Below are 15,960 nucleotides of genomic sequence, written 5' to 3' on the forward strand. Positions count from 1 at the left end.
GGTCTTTCCGAAGTTTAAGCAAATAGTCAAATGCATGTCAATAGTTGAAGACAAAGATCACATGGGCAAAAAAGTTTTAATCCAAAATTTCATAGTCTTAACACACGTGTTTGTTTACTCATTATTTCTGTCACCTGAGCTTTATCTTGAAGTTTTAAAAGCTAGTTTTGAACACTTAAGATTACTCATTTCACTCAATGACTGATTTTTCCAACACTTTCAGCATTACTAAATTGTCATTTTAATCAGCATCTGTGCCACAGACAGCATTATGTATTTCATATTTACAGCTACAAGTAAGTATTCAGCAAGCAGCCACAAATATTTACAAACTTTAAAAAGCAAACAAACACACAGCAGATTACTAAGTAAAATCAACTATCGCAACACATCTCTGATCTAGTAGTCGGATCAACACAGATATCTCCCTGTGCACCAAAAGCCACCAGCACTCATTAACAGTTTGCTGACAGCGTTTTTGGCATTCTGGATAGATTTCTTAACTGTATTTAAAATAATCACTACAAATACAGTCTTTTTTATCTTATTTTGTAAGCATTACTCCAAAATTGTAAACAGATAAGCTAGTTTCTGCTATTCCACAGAGCTCTTGGACTGGTTTATACACAACCTTGTTTTAGTGATACTGCACTATAATAAGGACAAAACTATCTCATTTTGCGAACTCCATATTAAACTTCATGCATGCATAAGTAACAAATATTCTAAGATTAAAAGCTACTCAGACAGCATCCATTCTCATACTTTGTGTCTTTCACCTTACACTAGGAAGCTTTTGCCTAAAACTTTGGCTGCATGTACAGAAACTGGAACACAATTAACGCTCTATTATCCATGAGAAGATTATGTAAATTGTGGGTTAAGCGGGGTCAGGGATTTTTTTTTTACTGAAACACCCCTGGCTTCCACAAAGTACAGTGCTGCTCCTATGAGACCCTGTAAGTACTATCTGCTGTTGTTGTAAGGCTGACCTTGTTCTTCCACAGAAAGCTATCCACAGTTTTTAAAAAGGTGTGTATTCCAAGTGTATGCCTGTAATCTAATTTACATTATTTATAGTACCATTTTCCCCCTTTATCTAGGCTATTCTTACCCTCTCCCAATTACTGCTATGAATAGTGTAGAACTGACTCTACAACACTCAATTTTTATATCCTTTGACTTAAAATTCCTCTGGAACCCTCCAGAACTCAAAACAGCACTACATTTTACATTTTCAACAAGCATTTTTGTTCTGAGCTATTTCATAAGCTACTGGTTACTCCAATTCAAAATAGCTTTAAAGGAGGATCACTGTTGTGTTGTCCTCCCCATGCTGTCTTTCCCCACAAACCATGACCACAAGAAAAGCCGGAATTCCAGCTGATGAGGGTTTCCCTTGGTGGCCCAGACTGGTATGACTGATCTGATGGGAGTCTTGAGGTACTAAACCAGGGCTGTTCACAGCTTTTGGGAATTCCAGAGCTGCAGCTGGGGAAGATGACGCTTAGTTTCGCATGGGAACAGGATTAAAAGTAAGATAAGGGATGTCAGCAAAACAGAGTTCTTGTCCTCTCACTGCTCATACCACTGAACAAACATTCCACCCACAGATCTCAATTAGCAGAAAAAGCACAACCTGACTTTTGTCCAAGTGGAACCCTAGTTAACAGTAAGGCAGTGTACGATGAACAACATCAAAAGCATTGCAGTTAACAGCATATATTTTACAAAAACTTTTCATAAAAAAAAAAGAATAATAAGCTCCTCAGTGTTTCACTAAGCACAAGTCTGTCAAAATCACTGAATGTATTTGGACAAACATAAAGCTTCAAAAAAGGGTAATACACCAGGAAAACAAACAGGTCAAAACACAACTTTAGAATCTGAGATGAAGGTAGGGACATAAAAACCCCACAATTTTCAATCTGCCCCAAAAGAACACTGATAACTCCCATGAAGTTCATGCTTTCCATTTTGAATATACCAAAGTGACAGTAAATAGTATACTTAACACTGATATTCTTCAGTCATTGCCATGGCTGCAAAATAAGTAGTTTCTTAAATAGAATTCAGTCTAGGTCTCTGTACTGCATAGAACCAAAGCTTTGATGGACAGTTCAAGTCAGGCAATTTTGTAATTAAAAAAAAAACCCAGAAGAAATAGAAAAGCAGACAGATTAAGTGGCTTGACAGACACCAGAGATAAGATCAGTGCACAAAAAAAGAGAATTACTGCTCAAATCCTGGCTCTGTGTTTAATAAATTAAATCTCAACTGCATCATTTACAACATGTCACTTCTGTCTCATTGTCAATATTCGTAAAAACATCAGCCTGTGCTGCTTAAAGACTTGAAAACATGTTTGGCATGCGTGGCAATGTTCCCTATGGTTTCCTTTGGGTTTTGTCGGAGGGTTCTTTCCCCTCCTTTTATTTTTTTAATTTAAGCAGAAATTCAGCAATCTCAATTATATGAATGACCATAACTCCGGAACACTCTTCTTTCGGTAGCAAATTCACTGTAGGGTATAGCTCAACAAGCACAAGCCTGATACTGCCTCTAAATGTTTCTTCACCACATTTGTGAAGGCACATGGGAAACCATATTGGAGAATCACTCCAGCTGGAAACTAACATAACAAAATTATGCCGATTATTTTCAGCCACAGCATTCTCTTGACTTCGCTTACTGTCTGGCTGCCAAGAAACTGTTTCTTCCGCCAAGGGGTATGTGAACACAAGGACAACTCAATAACAAAAGCAACATCTTTTCCTCCTGTAGCAGCAACAACTTATGCTGCTGAAAAGTACTTATGTAGCCATGGATTAAAAAAGGTTCAGCATTCACTCCTGCCAAGACTCTTACTCTGGCCTCGAACAAACCTCTTTGCAAAGTGATTCAGTCTTAAGCAACATTTTCGGTTTTTTATATATATATATATATACACATATATACATACACTCTTTTTTAATGAAAAAATCTCACAGACCATACACAACTGAACTGGCAGACATGAGGACACCTCTTTGAGGTAACAAGAGTTCATTTCAAACCAAATCTACTGCCAACAAAGTAACAGAACCAGTCCTGGAAAAGGTGTTTGGCTCAAACATACCAGATGATGGTTCTCAGGAAAAGGTTTTGTATAAGAAAAAAATAAACGAAAATGAAACAAAACCCAACCAAAACCTCTTTCCATACATACACGCATGTATATTTAATTCAGCTTTAGATTCTAGAAAGCAGTGTTGTTTTGCCACGATTTTGTACCCATTACTTCATCCCTTGCTCTCCCCCACATATTTTTTTTTCCTCTTCAAAAGTCAACCCCAAAACACGAATGACACAAGTGGAGACACAAGAACAAACACATTAAGGAGTCTGTAATGAAATATTTAATCTACTCTTAATTTATTGTATTTTAATCACCAAACGAACTGGTACGTGTCAGGTACACTGACAATGCACTGTAATTACTGCATCTAGCTATGTTGATTTAGCATGCTTGTTTACTGTTACTCCTAACTTAGATGTTCACAGACAAGGCTTTTTACTGGCTTATAAAGAAAAAAAAAGAAGAGTGAAAAAAGTTTCCTGTAGAAATAAATAGTTCCTCCTGCACCCTGATTTAAGTTTTATAGTCCAGATGGCAGGTCATGACACCTCTTCAGGTTCAATTTATGCTCCTCAAAGCCTTAGAAATGTTGTTAGAGGCGCCAGGAATTTAACTACAGAGCCAACTCCAGCTCCAAAGATTACTGCTCTGGATATGTGGAGACCAATTTAAACTTAACTACTTTTTAAGTGTAACTCTTGCTATAAAGTGTTTGTGAGCATTCCTGGCCTCAAATCAAACATCCTAGGCACTGAGGAGCACTGGATGTTCATTGTATTGTTTCAGAGATGTACAGATTAGTTTCACTGCCCTCTATAAACACCTACCTATACAGTTATTTCACAAACAAAAATGCCAAACTCCTTCTTTAACTCTGTATTACTTGGGGTTCCGGATATCACAGGAGTTATTTCCACTCACTATGTCAACACTCAATACTCTTAACAAGCCCATCCTTCCTCAGACTACCTAACATTACAGGACTCTAGAATTGTGCTTAAAATAAGAAAGGAAGGAAAAAAAAAGCCATTTCAAGAATGGCTGCTCCACACACTCTCTCCAGCCAGCAGTTTCAGTAACAGTGCAACAGTTACTGCAGCCAAAATCCTGCAGAACTAGTCAGAAGGTCTTGCAGACCCACAGCTTCCTAACTCAGCTATGCAAGCTCAGAAGAAGTCACTAACAACTAGAACACATGCTAATGGAAAAACAGAGCCCATCACTTCTATTGCTACTGTTCATCCTGTGGGCCACAACCAGGTATATAATTAAGCAGATCAGAACAGACACGTGTATATTAAGGGAGCCTTAGAAATGCAAAACAGCGGCTAACACCTCAATCCCAATGATGTTCCCTGCTACACAGTCTGCCCTCAGGAGAGGAAAGAGGTAGAATTTTTCTCTTCCCCTCCCCTGTCAAGTCAGCACTAAAAACTGCATCCACCTGACATAAAATCAAAACAAACAAAACACACAGAGCGAGTTGCTGCTAGTATTTCTGCTCATCCCTCTTCTTCAACAAAGTTACACCTAGAGATTTACCTTTCTTCTCAAGATACATACATACCTCACTGAAAAGAAAACCCAATTCATCTGAAACCTTACCCCTCTCCAAGTTGAGCTCTGACACAACAATTACATTAAAACATTAGAAAGCATTCAAGGTGTAAGGCACAATGACATCTAACAAAACACTCTCCAGTTTCAGTGAATAACAAAAGTTAACTATTCTTTCCAAACCTTTTTACAACCAGTAACTTAGTGGACATCAGGTCACAGGGTCGGTTGCTATGACAAACAGATGTGCCTTTAACCAACTAGTAAACAGCAAAGGGCACAATCAGATTGACAGAAGCCAAAAGTATTTAAACACAGACTTGCATTGCTCGTACCGGTAAATCCACGCTGACATCCGTCCCATCCAGCAGTGCTACTCGGCAAGTAATGATGGATTTTGCATCCCCAGCTGCAGGGATATGGGTTGCAGCTCTCTGGGCCTCTCTTAGCCGTTCCTTCTCCGCATGCTTGCGCATAGACCGCCGTCCAAGGGTTCGGCGGAAAAAGCTCAGCATCTTTGCTATGAAATCAACAGAAGGACAACATGTTACTATTTCACAGAGAAGAAGAAAATAATACCCTACGTTGAAAGATCCTTAAAAAATGCCAAACTTTGGTAAAAAACAGAGATCCAAACAGACGTTTCACTTCTTTAGACAAGCACAGACTTTGGCTACCTTGAACAAAACTCAGCTCAAACTGTTGATGGTAGCTGGGATGAATTTAGGACAATCTGTAAGTACGCTAGCCAAAAAACAGCGACCGTGTAGATCTCGTACAACTGACTGCAATCTTTCCTTAACGCCAATACTGCCACACTTCTCACACCACACGAGGCGGTGATGTTCACTCAGGGCTGGAAAGCACCTAAGGATCCCAGCTATTTCCTTGGCTGACAAACTCCATCCCTCTCACCATAAAGCAAGCTACAGGTGAACCTTCTTCCCGCCCCAGAACCTGGCTTTCAGGCCGTGCAGGGGCGCTGGCGCCGGGCTCCTCACGCGGAGGCTTTGCACGGACAGGCGAGAGCTGTCCGGACACGGCTCCCCGCCCGGCGCGGGGAACACAGCCTCCCGCCGCGGCCAACAGCAGGGCTCGGCGGTGAGTCAGCCCCGAACCCCAGCAACCGGCCGGTCCCTCCGGATCGCAACCCGGCTCGAGAGCACAGCGCGGCGAACCCCCGCCCTGGCCGGCCGGCACGAAACCAGCCGCGCCGCAGATCCCCCTCCCCCGGCCCCAGCCTACCTGCCCGGAGGCCTCGCCTCAGGGGTCGCCACCCCCCGTCCCCGGCCACTCCGGCACCGGCGCGACGCCACCGCCCCTCGGTGCTGGCGGAGCAGCGCGACCCCCGCGGCGCTCACCTGTGGCAGCGGGAGGTCCCGCGGCCCGGGCGGCAGCAGCGGCGCAGCCGGGGGCGGCTGGAGCGCGTCCCTGCGGCGGCTCCTCGAGGCCCTAAGGGTGGGCAGGGGTGGAGGGGAGCCCCCAGGAGGGGGCGGGCCTCCGAACATGGCGGAGCGAGGTGGGAGGCCCTTAAAAAGGCAACGACTCACCGCCCATTTCCTCCCGTCCACACTTATTCACCTGGCGGCTTCCGCTGGGGCTCGCTCCCGCTTGGCGTAGGAGTTTAGATCAAGGAGGAGGCCGGCAGGGAGGAAAAGCGGCAGGCGGGCGGCAGAGCGCGCACTTCGGGCCTCCAGCACGGAGATCGCCCCTTTAAAGGGGCGGATCGCAGTGGAGAAGGGGCACCCCCGCCCCGAGCCAGGTGGTATCGCCCAGCGGAGGGCCGCCGCGGTCGCGGCGTGGTCCACGTGCTGCCCGAGAGGGGACGGGACGGGAGGGCAGGGGGGCCGGACCCCGCCCCGCGGCGAAGCCCTCCCGCGGCCGGGGCTTCCTGGTGAGGGCCGGGCGGCTGTGATCCGTTCCGCGGCATTCCTGGCGTTCTTGCTAAGGCGCGGTGGGAGGTTCCCCTCAGCCGCTCGGCCAGGGAACGGAGCCAGTCCCCAACTGGAGCCCTCGCGGAAACGCGCCCGTAAACCGGGCTGAGGAAAATCGTCTCGGTAAACGCGCCTGACAGGACGATGGCAGCAATAGATAAGTAAGGCAGAACCAGTGGCAAGCTAACACTGTTTATGCACTGGGACAAGACTATGGCGACGAAGTGCAGTTTGTGCACTGCTGTCCTTCCCAAACACGAGTATAGTTTGTCCCACCGATCTATATACTTTGATGGCTTTTCCTGTTTGTTTCTCCGCCTCAGGGAGAAGCCCCTCTCGCTGCCGTGACCGCAGCAATTACAAAGGGCTGCACTGCACCGTATTTTCTTTAGCACATAAATATTTGTGTTTGAGCTCCTATTTGAGATCTCCAAATAGAAAACCTCGGGAAAGGCTATACAAACGTAAGGCAACATAAACTCTGCTCGCAAAGCACAGTACCAGCTAGCAGTGACCCTGCTCTGGGCAAACGAGCCCCGGGCTCTCTCAAACCCCCAGGATAACTGGGAATCCAGCCTGCGGTAGCAGCCTCGGAAAGCAGAGACTCTGGCTTGTTACTGGGGCCACTTTGGCTACCGGTAGCGCGGTGAAGCCCGGGCTGAGATAACCGGCCACTCACGGTTATGCGCAGGAACTGGCATAATGAAGCACATATTGCTAGGGCAAAATTAGCTTCAGTGCCCGATACATCGACTTATCTTGATAGCACTTTGCCGACTTGCCCAGTATTTGCTGATAAAGCAACACGCTGATTTTAACCTTAAACACCGGTTATTTTAGCACCCCGGGGTTGACAACAGAGCAATACTTTCCTGCCCCAAACGGAAGGAGCAAGGCAAGCTTACTCGAAAGGCAAGATTCAGGTTTGTGCCTGCCTATTTACCCAGGAACATAAATCACAAAATGGGCTAATTTAGGTATGTTTTATCAGGGGAGCAGGGACTAGGCTTGCTCCCGGTAGTCTGTCATGAAATACATGTGGGAGCTTATAATAATGTTCCAACAGAAAACATACAGAATCTTTTTATATTTAAAGGAGGAAAATAGTTTATCTTGGGTGCTTTCAGATACCTGATGAATTCTCAGTGCACATCAACTAACCGATCATTTGTATAACAAGGATGCTAAAGTTTTTAGTGGAGATCTCTGTCAGAAAAATAGTAGCTCCTGGCCATTAAGTCTACACATTTTCCTACTAGACAAAGCATTCTGGAGAATTATGTGTCCCTACATTTTCTGCCCATCTTCAATTATTTCTTCACATTGAGTTTCTTTCCACTCTGCCACTCACAAGCTCCCTTGTTGCCACCAAGAACTGCGTTATTCCCAGCTTCCTTTTTGTAGCTTCAATGATACAAAGACTTTTTTGGCCATTTTTGCTCTTCGTACTTCACACCAGCCTCTTGCTACTCTTCATGTAATCAGAGTCCTTCCTCAATATTTGCTACTCAGATACAGTCCAAGTATACACACGTGCAACTGTGGTAGTTGTGACCCACCTTCTATCCACTCTATTCCAGTTTAAACAAATCTCTTCCTACTAAGTACCTGTTTCTCTCCTCGCATGCTTTCCCAGTAGTTCTTTTTGTACTTCAAATCCAAACACCCTGTGCTCACTTTACACCCTGCATTAATGAGTCAAATTATGAAAATGGGGGTGGGGGGTGGGGGGGGGGGGTGGGGGGGTGTGTGTCTCTTTGACTCTCATCACTCCTGAGATTTTTGTCTTTCATCATCTTTTCCTAGTTTTGCTTTGAATACCCCCTTGCTTTTTGGCAGCAAATATTTCATCACAAGCTTCTGTCTGGAATTTTTGTTCATGTCAGTATTCCTCACACCCTCAGTTTTGTGATCAGACTACAATCTCCATTAAAAACAGTCTCCAAAACACTCACTGTATAAGAGATAAAGTTATTCTTCCATTAGAGCAAAACCTGCAGTATATATTTTCAGGTAAAAATCTTTGGCTAATGTGTCCTGCTTCTTCTGTACCCAAGCAATTTCATTCCTGATAATTTAGCATTCTCTTCTAGCGCTCAATCCATAGCACTATAGCATCCTATTTAAGGAATATGACGCCAAAAAGTAAAACACAAGATGAACATTATCTGGCACCAGAAGTGTATGAAGATAGCATAGCAAACCCGAGTGAACAGTAGCAAGAAAACCGCAAAAAAATTTAAAACTTTAAATTACTAAAGCACATCTTTATTTTGCAATTAAACAATTAATATCCACAAGTAAACTATATATATATTTTCAAGTCTGTACCTAGACAACTATCTGTCAACTGAAATTAAATATATCCACAAAATATGCATAACAGCATTTTTTCACATAATAGAATGAAATTTTACTTAAGACTAAACCAAGACTTGTTAAATGTTAATTAGCATATTTATCCTGGGAACTGCTGGTTTTCGGTAGAAGTTAGTGTATCATTTTAATGGCAAGATATTTCGTTTTATCAAAATGAAGACAAATACATAAGGCCCTTTAAAGCATACAGTAGCTGCAGTGACAAAAGATGAATTCATTTTCACATTGTCCAGTGTTGACCAATTTCAAGTTTCCATCATTTTTATCAACCACCCTGGCTGTTTAGCCAAGATGTTGCATTTAGGTTTGTTTTTTTAACTCCCCGTCATGTGCTTTTAAACAAATTTATAGGCAAAAGTCTACTTATGGGAGGAACCTTCCCACCCCCCAACATTAATGAAGATACACAAGAGTTAGTCTAAACAACGAAAGAGCTATTCAGTTCTGAGATGATCACACTTGCAGTCCATCATTCAGCAGTATGAAATGAGATGAAATTTGGCAACTGAAAGCCACACCTGGAAATGCAAATTAATTATATTAATAATATTCTTCCCTTTGTATTTACACATAGTATAGCACCTGGTACAGAAAAAAACCCCAACCTTACACAAACAGCCCTGCCAAACTGATGGGTTAAAATGGCATCACTGGTAAATGAACCAAAGCAAATGGAAAACAAACCCATCTACATTGGATAAAGTAAAACTTTTGTTTTCCTACCTTAATTTTCTTGTATGATTATTATGGGTTGATACTGCAGTGCCCCAATGTACTGAGATAATTGCACTGGATCGTTTATAGCCTAGTCTTTGTGGATATATTTTAGTTAAAGAAAACAACAGCTTAATGTAAACTGTTTAACCCTTTCACCCATCTCCTAGGCTCCCAGCCTGGGCACAAAAGGGTGACAACTTCTTTAAACTTTGCTGTTCATTATCTTTAGTTATCAAAATTCAAATAAGAAAAAAAAAAGTACTGATTTCCAGGTGATCTAATGTTAGAAATAACGCTTAGCAGAAACCTTTACAATAAACACAGCTAATCTGCAGCTAGCTGAGAGAGATCAGAGATACATTTACAAGTACCCTGTAGTTTCTATTTGCACCATTTTCTTTTTCCCAAATGCAAGCTTTATATTATTTTTAAGACAGGAAAATTGGCATGATAGAAATATTAATATCTATTTTTTGAGAGTCCTTCAGAAATGCATGAGCAACAAACCAGAAATGGTTGGAACAGAAAACATTGTACCAGGGTGTAATCCGAATCATCTCCATACAGAAACCCATTAAGCATCTCCCTCCAAACCCAATTTATTTTGTCCAATAGTTCAGTCAGTAGTAAGCATGAGATAAAGTGCTACTATTCAAACATCAAAACACTTAAAAAAAAAAATACCCTTTAAAATGTGTAAGCTTGCTAAATACGAAATAACACAACCAACAAACTGTCAGCCAGCCTGTGAAACCATAGTTCATGCTACAGCAGACTAGAATGATAGATATTTCAGTGGTGGTTTGGTTTTATTGTTTGTTTTAAAATGAGGCTACAGATTTGAAGAAATAAAAAAGTCAAAATCTTTTTAACTGGAAATTTCATCATGTTTTTAAAGTGATTTACCTCAAATTCTCACCACTGAGCTCTCAACCAGCACTTATGTACCAGTTAAAACTTGTAGCTGGAGAAGCGAGAAGATGCACACTACTGATAGCAACTAGCACAGATGTACAATCCAGTGACAACAAACTGTCCTCCTCTGTACGCTGCTAAACAAACAAAAAACCCCAAACAAATTATCAGTTTCAATTGATAACTGCAGTGGGATAAGGGAGGCTGGACAGAACAGTTACACTGAAACAAACCATTCTCCCCTTGTAACAGCTTCCCAATCACCACTAACTATAATCCCTGTAATTTCATGCAAGATTCACATCTAAGCAATGAGTATGTTTTTACCAGGCTTTGATATTGGATCCCAGCACTGAATAGCAATGGAAAAGAACTTTTCCAGTCTCAACGCAAAAGGTGGGTACTTAAATGAGCAAATGCACCCAGCCAACCTGGGACTGAAATGTGAGCTACAAAAAGACTACAACTGACATCAGAGGGCACCACTCCTGTACTTTGTGGAAGTCTAAATGTGCAAAATTTTAATTTGGACCATAACCCAATCCCTCCTTTTATCCTTAGGGCTGAGGGTCTTGAAGATTGCCTGCATAGTGGCTCTATAGTCAAAACTACAGCATATATATTGGAAGACCTGCTTTTACTTGGAAATTGGTGGATCTGTAGAGTTTTTTCCATGCTTGTGCCAATTCCCTGAGCCATCAAACATCACCCACACACCTGCACACACACTGCAGAAGCATAAAAATACCACATAATTCAGCTCCACTGCATACCTGGAGCTCCAGCGTCTCTATACGAGAGCTTCCCTACTTCCCATTGCCCTGGGCAGTACAACTGCAGCAGGTCTGCTTCATTTTGGCCTTTCTACAGGTACCACAAAGCTTTCTGGAAGGTCTCCACGGAAAGTTGCCAGCTACATGGGTTCCATAACAAATTCTCATGTTAATCTCCCAACTGCTTTCTCTAATAGATGGTGTGCCAGACTGTAATCAAATATTCTAGAAGTATTATTGCTTTATCTATATGGGACATAAGCTTTCAAGTTTTAACAGAGAAACATGGAAGACACATCAGCTAGCATTAAATGTAGTGAGAAAATTTCAGGCTTTTTCATAACTGGGAGAGAATATATAAAAATAAAATGCATAACAGCAGTGTTTTACTGCTTAAGACTTGCAAGTTATTTAAACCCCCAAATGCTTCCAAATTCAGGATAAATGAATTCTTCAGCTCTCAATTACTTGGAGTATCTAAAGCAGTATTTCTCAAAGTGGATTGGCTGACAATCTGTAGGTCGTTTATTAATCAATACCTGCACCTTATTTCATATTTAGCAAAGAAAGAAAAAAGGCCCCAGAACACTTAAAGCCCCCACTAAAGCCCCAGGTATTTCTACAAAAAAAAAAAAAAAAAACCAACAAACCAAAACAAACCCCAAACCTTCAAATACACTTTAAACAAGAGATGGTAGTGGTAGTTTTCAATCCCAGCCTAAAAGGAAAACAAAAGTCTTAACATTATACATTGGCACAAAATTGTCATAATATTGCTCTTATTTACAATGAATTTTTTTGTTTTTCTTAAACAGGATTTGCATCATGGAAGTGTTACAAACATACTCTTTCCCACACCCACCCAACATTTTTCCTAATCAAATGGTATGAAAATAATTATTCATAAAATCCAACAGTCATAACACCAATCACATATAGGTCTATAGGTCATTATGTCTGAAAGATACATTCATGTTTTGTACAGCATGAAACATACAAAAAAACTTCTTTAAAAAGCTCTTAAGGATGATACAGATCTTCATAACCCAATGTAAAATATTTAGCAGTTTTGCTTTTTTTTTGGCCATATAAAAATATTTTAAAGGCCATTTATACCACAACAGGCAGAAACATATGAACAAAAGTTTTACGGTGCAGAAAGGCTTAAGCACTATTCCCTTTCCCGATCAATATTTTGGTTACCACTATCCTGACTTTGGAGAAGCCAAAAAGCCACTGAGTTGCTGATGGCCAATTATCTAATAAGAATAGTTAACTTTGTTCCATTTTTTCCCCAGTGCAACTAATTAATACACTACAGATCCACCTAAGCCAGTGCAGAGAAAAATTCTGAAGAGAGTTATTATTCTTGCCTGTGTTTGAAATCAAAACAGAAATGACAGACAACCAATAAATATTCCACACTTAATTGTGGTATAAATGGGTCTTTTGAAATCAAAACTGCTTTGGCAACTTTACACAGGAATATTTAAATACGTGACATACCAACATTATATAATGATGATATAAACTCCCATGTCTAATTTCCCTTAGAATACACGGGCAAATGCTATTTTCATTTAGAACTTGACTACGAAGAAAATTTATTTCAATATAATGGATGAATTATTTTAATTTTTAGATGTTAAGTGCTCAGTTTAAAATAACCTTCCAACTAGCCAGCATCTCAGCTAATAATCTTGTCACATGGAAGTTAAAGAAGAATTCTAAAGAGGAGTTTTCTTTTGTCGCAAATGGTTTAAAATAAAACCAAGATTAAAGCTACCTTATTACTCTTTTTCAGTTTATCAGAAGATTCTTGTAAGATTAATTTTTCACTGAGGGATAGCATTGATATAAACATCAAATCTAGAAATACAAGTAACAGGGCCACAGGCCATTTAATATTATTTTGTTTTCTAAAAATATTTAAAACTCTATCTTCCATTTGGCATTGTGGTTCATGTTTATTACTAAGTCCTAAGCTAGGATTTCACTTTGCCTGAATCCCCTTTCATTAATAGTTCATAGCTGATCTGTTTCAAATGTCCATAGAACACAGTATATTATATAATATAATTCTTCAATAGTTAAAAATTATTTAGTGTAGAACTTTCCATTTTAATTCTACGCTCTATATAGTTTATAACAAAATTTACTGGGTAAACATTTTCAGGAAACCAATACAATAAATTAGAACTTTTAAATAGAGGACACACAGTTATGTTGTCACAGGGCAGTCAAAGTGACTGATTTTTGTCTCATAGTATATTACACCGGATACCTTGCTTCTGACTTGGTTTCTCCTATATACTGAAAAAATATTAAAAGTGGGACATTTATGTATCTTTAGAATGAGCTCAGATACTGTATCAGACAGACATTTCTTACAAATCTGCTAGCTACTTAAATAAGAAGCAACCCATATTCAACTGGAACAATTTTGTACAAGCACAACAAAAGGCGACTGGGGTCATTATGGAATTAAAATAAAGTTCTGGGACAACTTCATAGTGTTCTCCTCCCTTCCCCCCAGCCAAACAACTAAACAGTAAAATAAAATAAAAGGCAGACCTGTACGAACATGGCTTGAAATCAACTATGAGGACTTAACAAGTAATTGGTTAGCAGATAATGGAATTAAATCACATCTGATTGTAAGTTCAACTTAATTATCAGTGCTATTAAAAAGTTATGTTCTAATCGAGTAAGACAGCTATTCTCAATAAAAGGATAAATGGAAGTATCAGCTCCTAATGACCCTACCAGCACTTCATTGTAAGCTGCTAGTAAGTTACTAGTTGGAAGGAATGAAGGAATGTGTCAGATTTTTCACATAATTAAAGCACAGCAGCATACAATGCTCATTCATTAAGTTGGCAAAGGAGCTTTCGCTACCGAAAGCAGCACGCAGGTACTTGTATAAAGAAAGAGGGAATGGTATTTCCATGACCCCTTGTGGTAACATAGTCCAAGCACCAAGGGCCTTTTTTAAAATGTGAACCCATTAAGATAAATATGACAGGACAATACCACCCCCACAGGATCATGAGTGCCTTTCACTGGATGTACGCTGTAAGTCTCAAGGCACTTAAGGGGTTAAGACATAATGCATGCACTAGTTCCCATCACGTAATCTTAAGTCACACGAATCAGAATACACCAGTGTATGACACACAAGCTGTGTCAAAGAAATGCTGTTTTATTTTTTCATATTTTTATTGTTATTATTTTGTACAAGATGCTGGTAAGTGGGCATTATGCAGCTACTGCTGGGTTAACACAGACGCCAGCTCTCCTCTAACAACCAGCTGGTCTCTAGTAAGGGTGTAGGACAAAGTGTGCTGCATCAGTAGGCAGTGTGTATCTATCTAGTAACAGCAATATTGCTAATGTTGTAAAAAAATGAAACAGTGAGAGTCTGTACATAGTAAATAAACCTAGCACTGGAAAAAGACCATGGCTTAGTGTGTTTTTTTGTTTCTTTTTCATTTTAAGAGACATGGGTGTAAAACAGAGTGAAATAATTCCAAGCCTTGTTTGTAGCAATTCAATCAGAAGCGCAGTATATGGCACTACAACGAAATATCGTAGATTACCCTGAACACAATTAGTTCTTTCAGTTTATGGTTTGTTCGGAGCAAAGCACGAAAATAAAGTCTTCAAACAGATGAAGGTTAGAAGAGTTTCAGAGACTGATTTTGTTTCAACATAAAGTGCAACAGTGCTGAAGTTTTCAAAGTCCTTTGTCAATTCTTTGCTGTACTTCACTATCATTTCCTGCAAGCAGTATTATGGCACAAAGAATGCTGCCAGTTCATTACAGAGGACAGGATTCCTCAATAGATATCCTGGGGGTTTTTTGCTCTTTACTTATTCAGTGATGTTTGTAAAGGTTTAATAAATCCTTCTTCATACACCTTCAAAATAGCTTCACATACAAATCTGTATTGACTCTGAAAAGGAAAGTAAATTCAGTAAATTGAAAAGAAATGTACTTGACCCATGTCATTTGGAAGCAGAAAAGGCCTCTAAGATTTCCCCATCCCCTTCTCTTGATGGTCCAAGAACTGAGCTTCAAAGTGAGTTTAGGAAATACAAACCAGGGACTTTATATTAGAACATCTTGTTTCTCAACAGAAGAATGGGATGAACAGCACTTTGAAACACATACCAAAAGTCATATCCACAAAACCAATACTATTATTACAACATCACCTATTCAGTTATTTTCTGCTCTTCATTTCATTGCTGAAGTTTCATTGACCTGAGGTTTTCATTCACTTGGATTTAAAAGCTGTAGTTTCAAAGCACTTTTTCATACTTAGATTAGTGCTGGCATGTTACTGGCACCTCTCTCTCAGAATTTGATAAAAAAGAAAATTGTTTCATGTTTAAAAAAAAAAAAGGAACTCTAGTTCCATTTATTCCTATATATATATATTTATATATATAAATATATATATATTTCCAATATATATATTTTAACAGACAATTGTTTAAAAACCCCAACCGTAATCAACTTAGAATATAATGAAAATAAAATTAAATAAAGCCACTGTTTTGT

The 15,960-nt window shown here is 40.2% G+C and overlaps 2 protein-coding genes across 11 annotated transcripts in view; both read right to left on the bottom strand.

The window, feature by feature from the left end:
• The window catches only part of EPB41L5 (erythrocyte membrane protein band 4.1 like 5), a 58,052-nt gene extending 51,687 nt beyond the window's left edge, over nt 1-6,365 (bottom strand). For 2 of the 7 annotated variants that reach the window (XR_010610863.1, XM_065671478.1), the window contains exons 1-2: nt 6,037-6,142; nt 5,011-5,195 (exon numbers count right to left, since the gene is read on the bottom strand). Coding sequence is in view for 6 of the 7 variants with exons in the window: in XM_065671478.1 (XP_065527550.1) it covers nt 5,011-5,190 (180 nt within the window). In the remaining variant the exon portion in view is untranslated. The other 5 variants (XM_065671483.1, XM_065671480.1, XM_065671481.1 and 2 more) reach the window with 5 other exon arrangements.
• Nucleotides 6,366-8,855: 2,490 nt separating this feature from the next.
• Nucleotides 8,856-15,960, bottom strand: part of PTPN4 (protein tyrosine phosphatase non-receptor type 4) — a 112,954-nt gene continuing 105,849 nt past the window's right edge. For all 4 annotated transcript variants that reach the window (XM_065671504.1, XM_065671503.1, XM_065671501.1 and 1 more), the window contains one exon: nt 8,856-15,349. In XM_065671504.1, the coding sequence (XP_065527576.1) occupies nt 15,263-15,349 (87 nt within the window). In that variant the 3' untranslated portion in view covers nt 8,856-15,262. The remainder of the gene's footprint in view (nt 15,350-15,960) is intronic.

The sequence above is a fragment of the Lathamus discolor genome, chromosome 3 (assembly GCF_037157495.1).
Source record: "Lathamus discolor isolate bLatDis1 chromosome 3, bLatDis1.hap1, whole genome shotgun sequence".
Lineage (NCBI taxonomy): Eukaryota > Metazoa > Chordata > Aves > Psittaciformes > Psittacidae > Lathamus > Lathamus discolor.